The following is an 8,590-nucleotide window of genomic DNA, read 5'->3' on the forward strand; positions in this document are numbered from 1 at the left end:
CTTGTTAGTCAAGGAATTCAATGTATGATGGTTGGTCCTGCTTTTGTGTTCCCTTTTGGTGTAAAATGTAGACTACATTTAAATAAAACTATAATTATAGTAATGGGAAAGCCTTTTAGAAATGAATTGCACATAATAATTCCCACGGAGCTGTGAGCACTTATACATTTATGTGACGCTTTTCCAATCATCTTCCAGTTGTCGGTTTTCCTCTGTTGAAATCGAGCAGCTGTGAAGGTGGGGGCGGGGCTTTTATACGAGAGTAGTGAAAACACTTCCGCGTAGTCTGCTCGCGTGTATCCTCCCTTTCGTCTCCTCCCGCACCCCTCCTCCCTCACCCCTCCTCGACTCCTCCGTGTGCATTTCAGCTATAGCTTGGTTTCACTTGACGTCACACCGCTGCGTTCCTTTGGCGCGAAATTCCATTGGAGGTCAGGAAGTAATTTTCTACAGAGGATCTAGCTGCTGTTACCATTGTGAAAATGCCGGTGTGTTGTGTAGTTTACGGTTGTTCCAATCGATCCGGCCGAGAGAAAAACAAGAGGTTTTACCGAGTGCCGAAGGTTGTCGTCCATAAAGCTGAGCAATTTAAGAAGCTAACCGAAGAACGCCGGAAAAAATGGCTTTCAAACCTACATCTGCGGTCGGGAGGAGCAGAGTCGTCTAATGCACGTGTCTGCAGCGACCACTTCATCAGAGGTATTAGCTAACTTGGTTTTTGTGGCTTTGTTTATGTATTATTGGGTTGTGGTTAAATGCTTATTTACTGAGTAATACTGATCATGTTTAGGTTACCTGTAGTCTAATATGGACTTTGTTGGGACTTTTTAGGGTGCCCTAGCGCTTTGGGTGACGTTGAGTCGGTAGACTGGGCTCCCACTGTTAGCCTCGGTTACCACACAACAAGTAAGCCCAGATCAGAGGCATCTCATCGACGAGAGCAGAGGATGGAGCTCAAGGAAGATCAACAAAGACAATCAGAATGTGCAGAGGCTTTGTTGGATCTCCTGCAGACAACCGAGAGCCCAGAACCGACGCAGCCCCCGTCTGACAGCCCACAACCAGAGGACACCAGTGGGATATTAAATGACCAACAAGGTAAATTAACCACCAGCATTATTATTAAATATTACAAATGTGATTGTCAGAAAATCAATGCAAACTTTGAATTAGGTTTAGGTTTAGAAAATAGAGTACTAACTTGAGAATCTGCAATAATTGGAACAGAGAACTTGCATGTGTGTAAAAAGGTTGTCAAAAAGATAACTTCACAACAATTCACATTCATATTTGACTATTTTAAATAACTAATTATGCTTGCTACTGCTATATTGTGTGCAGATGCAGGATGCCAGACTGATTTAACGATGGAGGACATCGAGAGGATGGAGGATGTTCTGAGACAGAACACAACAGAGCTGGGAGATCTTCGGACAAAGTCACTGGACAAAAAGTTCGACCAGGAGTCCTTTGAGAACAACGAAGAGAAGACAACGTTTTACACCGGGCTCTCCAACTTCTTAGTTTTACTTCAGGTTTTTCAACTGTGCGAGCCCTACATCACCTGTGGCCCTATGTCTGTGCTCTCCAAATTTGAACAGTTCATTTTAGTTTTGCTGAGGTTGAGACTAAATCTCCCTCTGAAAGATTTGTCTTTCAGGTTCAACATCTCTCTCTCCACTGCTTCTAGCATTTGGCATAAGTTAATTGACATACTTCATGAGAGTACAGAATTTATAATTGTGTGGCCAGAGCGACATGTACTTCAAGCTACAATGCCAATGGGATTCAGACAGGCATTTGGATGTAGAGTTGCTGTGATTGTTGACTGTTCTGAAGTTTTTATTGAGAGGCCCTCTAATTTACTAGCTAGAGCACAAACATGGTCCAACTACAAGCATCACCATACTGTTACATTTCTGATTGGTGTTGCTCCCCAAGGCTATGTCACTTACATATCTTGTGCCTGGGGAGGAAGAGTTAGTGATAAACAGATCACAATACAGAGTGGGCTCCTAAAAAACCTGTTACCTGGAGATATTGTCCTAGCAGACCGTGGGTTCGATATTGGCGATAGTGTGGGATTTTACTGTGCTTCACTAAAGATGCCTGCATTCACCAGGGGGAAAAGTCAGCTGTCAGCATACGAGGTGGAAGAGACAAGAAAAATAGCTAATGTGTGTATTCATGTCGAAAGAGTAATAGGATTAGTCAGAAGAAAATATCAGATTCTGCAAAGCAGGGCTGTGCCCTTAGAGCACATGCTAACAAAACCAGGTGAGGCACTAGCATTAATTGACAAGATTGGGGTTATTTGCGTTGCCTTGTCTAATCTGTCAGTGTCTGTCGTCCCATTGGAGTAAAGTCATGGAGCTGTAGTCTTGTAAATAAGAAATCATGTATTATTCAGTATCATTTAATCTTTTCAGTAAACATCTTTTTGTGTTCAAACATAATAATAATAATAATAATAATACATAATATTTATATAGCGCCTTTCACGAAACCCAAGGTCGCTTTACAAGTCTGGTAGGGGGGGAGTAGGGGAAAAGAGGCAGACAGGTTGGGGGGGGGGGCAAGCAAGTAGCGGAAAAATAAATATATCAAACTAACTATATAGTGGGGAAAGCCTTGGTGAAAAGGTGCGTTTTCAGGGCTTTTTTGAAAGTGTCCAGGGTTGGGGCGCTGCAGATTTCGGGGGGGAGAGAGTTCCAGAGGCTGGGGGATGCTACACTGAAAGCTCTGTCACCGAAAGTCCGCAACCTGGTGCGGGGGGTAGAGAGGAGATCCTGTCCAGATGATCGTAGCTTCCGGGATGGAGTGTGGTGGCGGAGAAGGTCAGACAGGTATTGGGGGGCAAGGGCATGGAGGGATTTGTAGGTCAGAAGAAGGAGTTTATACGTGATACGGTGCTTGACTGGGAGCCAGTGGAGGTGGATGAGGGTGGGGGTGATGTGCTGCCAGGGCTTGGTGTGAGTGAGCACCCTGGCAGCCGAGTTCTGCACATACTGGAGCCTGTCCGGGGCTTTACTGGGAACCCCGAACAGGACTCCGTTGCAGTAGTTCAACCGGGAGGAGACGAATGCATGGATGAGGGTCTCGGCCACGGAATCGGAGAGTGATGGTCGTAGACGGGAGATGTTCCTGAGGCTCCTCCGCTCGCATCTCGTGTGGGCGGGACTAAGTCTCGAGGATAGGAGTCGAGGAGGGGAGTCGAGGAGGGGAATTCGAGAAATGAGAAAGGGCCCTGATGTGACACATACATAACAATCTCCAGGCGGAGAAACTCGACTTGAGCTCCGCTGCCGCCATGATAGTCTTGTTAGTAAACACAAACACGCCCACAGCGCGTCTCCGCATGTGACACAGGAAGTATCTAAGTACATTTACTCAAGTACTGTACTTAAGTACAGTTCCGGAAAGTTCCGGGAACTATTCCTGGGAAAAGTACTATAGCGCCTATAAGCGCCTATAGAAACCATAAACCAGTGTTTCACAGACTGCGATGAAAACCATTAACTAACAGCAAAAATCTTGACACACTGTTATGAAAAATAATAAAGGCAATCCCTAACTGCATTGGGATCTATTAGTCATCACTGTAAAGGGAGGTGGAAACCATTAGAACCAATGAGGAACGCACCAAATTTATAAACCAGTGTACCCTAAAATGGAAACCAATTGAAAACCAATGAAACACTGCTTGTTCATGCAGACCATGAAACAAATACAGCTCCTAATGAAGGTTAAACACTCACTGTGAACCATTATACGATACACTGAAGAGATTATGATCATTTCTAAAGTATTTTTGTCTAATGGAAACCATCGGGATTTTCTGGGAAGGTCAACGCTTTGATCTATCATTGATTTCACGTGTCATATAATGAAGAGAAAATGCTAATGAAAGTACAGGGGAAGGTTAGAGGAGGGGTTTTAAACCTTAGCTCATCTGGGAGATGGATCATCATGCAAATCAGGTCAAACTAAAGGCTGTCATTACTCCTTAACAAAAATAGCTCTGGCTTTTTTCTTCAGGGTCAGAGTGGGTGATGCCAGTCAGAGAAGAAATTAGATTTCAAGGATGTGTGCTGTTTCTTTATCCAAGAAAAATGAGCACATTTTAGACATTTATAATAGCACATTCTACTCACGAGCACGCCTCAGGAATTTTGACCGAGGTGTCGACAGTTCATGAGATGAAATTATGCGATGCACTGCGGTTGCGTCTCAAAGACTATGTTTCAAGAATAATTTGGGCCGCACTAACATCAGCGTCAACATCAACTTGCTGAGCTGTGATTGTGGTGGACGCCACGATAAATCGAATGTAAACAAGTGGCTGCTGCCAGGAGGGAGCATGTGATGTGGATGAACAAGAGCCCACAGAAACACCACTGAGAAGCCCTGCGGCAACACTGGCTGCACTGGGACTTCATCAAATATGACTGGATGTGAAGCAGGTACACTTTTTAAAGATGGTAGCTACCATTACATTTTTTATGATCTTCTCCAAATGAATAAAAAGTGCAAAACCAAAAGACACAGTGTTAAAATAGTAGCACCACATTTCATGCCCCAAAGTAAGTTCAGTATCAAATATAATGTCATATTTAAAGGAACTGTTTCAAAGTTAACAACTTAATACATTTGGAATGAAAGAATCTGGTTAATTAAATGTATATATTGGAAAAAGTAACTACGAGAATAAGAAATCAAGGTGATTTCTTTGATGGAATATGCGAACAATTTTATAGAGCACCAAACATGGTTAATGACCCTGTGGTACGATGTGGCAATTAATGTACTATGAGTTTGAATGATGTATCCAATATCTGTTAGCTATACACTTTTTCCCAATCTTTTTTTTGAGGGGGGGTTCATTGATTGTTATTTAGTTATTTAATGTATTGAATATTGATAATTTCTTTAAAAAAGAAAAGAAAAACTTGAGCCAGATATAAACAAGGAAAACTGTTGTTATGAAAACCAACGCACTTTGAAATCATCTGCAGTATCTCAGTGTTTATCCAGTCCACATATATCCAGACGTGAATTAATTTATCATAGGTAAACCACTTGTGATTGTGCTAGCATCTTCTTATTGCATTTGTATTATGCCTGTTGATGCTTATGTTTGAACTAATTTTTGTATAGCCAAACAATTCATGATCCTCCCTCTTTACTGGATACACAGAGATACATTGGAAATCATCCAATCTGAATATGAGTAAGGCAGAGAAGAGGAGAGAACATTTGATATAATGACTTCTTCTGATGACTGATATCACTATGAATTATGTTTGCATATTAGAGGATCAAAATCGTTGTCTTGTTTAGTTTTTTTTGTTCATTTTAAGAAAATCATGTTTTAAATAAGACACACGCTGTCCTGACAGATTACAGACAGAGTTCTCACACTTGTTGCAACACTTCATGAAACTGAGCAGTCTGCAGAGACCACTCCGCTTTTATCCTACTGCCTTCTAATGGTAAAACAAATAACAACTACCTGTGTGTAAATATACACTTATATAAGATTTGTAAAGGCTGTATGGGCTCTTTTTTGACACTGAAAATGCCCAGAGGCAACTCAAAATGTCACAGCAGTGTAAGTGTTTTATGAGGAGCACTTGAAGGCAACATAAAACCTTGTTCTGATGTTTTAAATGAAGTGTTACAGGGTTAGTTAGCATAGACCTGCAACAAAGATAACTAATAGAATATCACCCAATGCTAACCATTCGAATTCAACTTTTTTTGAAGGGCCTCTCCGACTTGTATTACTGCAATCAGTGGAGCAGAGTCTCATTTAGATTAAGAAAAATATTTCAAAATCTGAATATTTTATTTATCCTCAGGAAATTAGGTTTTATGACAGTTGCTCAATTTTAAAATGATATAAATAAAGTAAAAAAAAAAAAAGAAAGTATATTATACTTAAGAGGGTGCAATACAATTATAATATATATATATTATTATAAACATGAAAAGTTCAAGCAAAATGTCAAAAAAAGAAAAGATTACATAAATTGAAAAGATTGCACATTGTACTGCAATACAAAACTTGTGTATTACAATGTATACAGCGGTTTATTGGTATTAACGAGATATTAATGATTCAATATAAATCGTCTTTTTATGCAATAGATGGAAGGATTCATGTAGGGAATGATATTTCAATGTGTTATAGTATTTAACCAAATATATTCTGTTTTCATAGAGGGATGGATGCCCTCATTTCAGGTTTTTAATTCCTTTCCATGCAACCACCTCTGTTCTGGGGATACACGTACACCATCATTATTTTCCATTCAGTCCCAATCAAGGCATGTTGTGTGAGTCTATCTGGGATCTCTGCAGGTGCAGGGTCATGTATTCAGTTTCAGCTGGAAATAAAATGTGAGTTCATTTGAATCCTCCAGTGTAGGCAATTCATTTGTGTCAGCCCACAGTCTTCCATCTTCTGTCAGAGAAAAAAATAAAGTTTTATTCTCACAAAGGCATGCTCCTTTTCCCTTCTCTCTCCAAGTGAGGTTCTTACCCTCATTACCTCTGCCCGTCCTACCACCTGTCCTCTGTACCCTATCCCCTCAAACCTCCTTCAGACTATCGCTCCTGATATTCTACCGTTTCTCACCCATTTCATCAACACTTCTCTAACTTCTGGTCACTTTCCAAACAGTCTCAAGGAGGCAAGAGTAAACCCTCTTCTAAAGAAACCCACTCTCAACCCGTCTGATGTTATAAACTACAGGCCTGTCTCTCTCCTCCCGTTCCTGTCTAAAACACTTGAACGCGCTGTCTTTAAACAACTCTCCTGTTATCTCCATCAGAACAACCTTCTGGATCCGCACCAGTCTGGTTTCAAGGCAGGTCACTCAACATAAACTGCTCTCCTTGCTGTCTCTGAGGAACTGCACACTGCTAAAGCAACCTCCCTCTCCTCTGTCATCATCCTTTTGGACCTGTCTGCTGCATTCGACACGGTGAACCATCAGATCCTCCTTCGCACTCTCCAAAAACCTGGAGTTTGAGGCACTGCACTTTCCCTCCTCAGCTCATACCTCAAAGACCGCACCTACAGGGTAACTTGGAGAGGGTCCGAGTCCGACCCTTGTCAATTAACTACAGGGGTCCCTCAGGGCTCTGTTCTTGGTCCCCTCCTCTTCTCCTTGTACACAAACTCGCTCAGATCTGTCATTAGCCTGCATGGTTTTTCATACCACTGCTCCGCTGACGACACCCAACTAATTCTGTCCTTTCCCCGCTCAGAGACCCAGGTCGTCGCACGCATCTCTGCTTGCATAGCAGACATCTCTCGGTGGATGTCTGCTCATTACCTCAAGCTCAACCTTGACAAGACTGAACTGATTTTCCTTCCGGGAAAAGATTGTCCCACTCTTGACCTAACAATCAACATCGGCACCTCTGTTGTTTCCCCGACTCAGACTGCAAGGAATCTGGGTGTGATCCTAGATAACAAACTGTCCTTCACTGCAAACATTGCTGCTAATACCTGCAGATACACGCTTTACAACATCAGGAGGATACGTCCCCAGCTGACCCAGAAATCAGCGCAGGTTCTGGTCCAGGCTCTCGTCATCTCACGCCTAGACTACTGCAACTCCCTCCTGGCTGGTCTACCTGCATGTGCCATCCGACCTCTGCAGCTCATCCAGAATGCAGCGGCTCGTCTGCTCTTCAACCTTCCAAAATTCTCCCCCGTACACCCCAGCACGTGCACTCCGCTCTTCATCGGCCAAACAGCTCGCTGCACCCGCACTGCGAGGGGGACCCAAGTTCCCATCAGCAAAAACACGTGGGTTTGCTATCCTGGCTCCAAAATGGTGGAATGAGCTCCCCATTGAAATCAGGACAGCAGATAGCTTGCACGTCTTCCGGCGCAGACTGAAAACTCATCTCTTTCGACTCCACTTCGAGCGATATAATTACTAACAAAGCACTTATATACTAATAAAGGGCTGGCTTATCTAAAGCCAGTTGAGTAGCACTTGAAATGTTTGGCTCTATGAAACCTGATGTACTTATATGATTCTGTTTTCTTCAAGGTTGTATCTTCCTGATCGAATGTACTTATTGTAAGTCGCTTGGGATAAAAGCGTCAGCTAAATGCAATGTAATGTAATGTAATGATTAAAGAAAGACAAGGTGCATCATCTGAAAAGTTTTCAAAAACACAGATAATTAACTGTTTCAAAATTGCAAACAGAGAATTTGAGATGAGTCACAGTCTGTCATATTTGTCTTGCTTTCATTGAAGCAACTGAAACGTGTTCATTTATTTTTTATTTGTTTATATCTTTTGTGCCCAGGCTTACATTTTATTTATTTATTACTGTTATTTTAGAAATGTTCCTATTTTAAAACATTTTCATCATGACTCACTTTGCAAATTGTATTAAATACATATGTTTATCATCATCATCCTCATCATCATTAAATATCTATTTTTGCCCTGTATATTTTTTAATATACATATTTATTGTCATATATTGTTATAATTTTCTATTTTATTTTATTGGAAATTTCACTTGAACTTTGTAAAAGTATGCATTTATTTATTACT

At 41.5% G+C, this 8,590-nt stretch overlaps 1 protein-coding gene across 2 annotated transcripts; it reads left to right on the forward strand.

Moving 5' to 3' along the window:
• Positions 1-373: 373 nt before the first annotated feature.
• On the forward strand, positions 374-5,881 carry LOC307022422 (uncharacterized protein). 2 transcript variants are annotated; one of them, XM_079655233.1, is made up of 3 exons: positions 374-699; positions 832-1,098; positions 1,342-5,881. In XM_079655233.1, the coding sequence occupies exons 1-3, from the start codon at positions 483-485 to the stop codon at positions 2,361-2,363; spliced, it is 1,506 nt and encodes a 501-aa protein (XP_079511359.1). In that variant the 5' UTR covers positions 374-482; the 3' UTR covers positions 2,364-5,881. The 2 variants fall into 2 exon arrangements, with proteins under 2 accessions (XP_079511359.1, XP_079511360.1); XM_079655234.1 differs by having other exon boundaries at positions 1,348-5,881.
• Positions 5,882-8,590: the final 2,709 nt, after the last annotated feature.

The sequence above is a fragment of the Notothenia rossii genome (assembly GCF_949606895.1).
Source record: "Notothenia rossii genome assembly, chromosome: 10".
Classification (NCBI taxonomy): domain Eukaryota; kingdom Metazoa; phylum Chordata; class Actinopteri; order Perciformes; family Nototheniidae; genus Notothenia; species Notothenia rossii.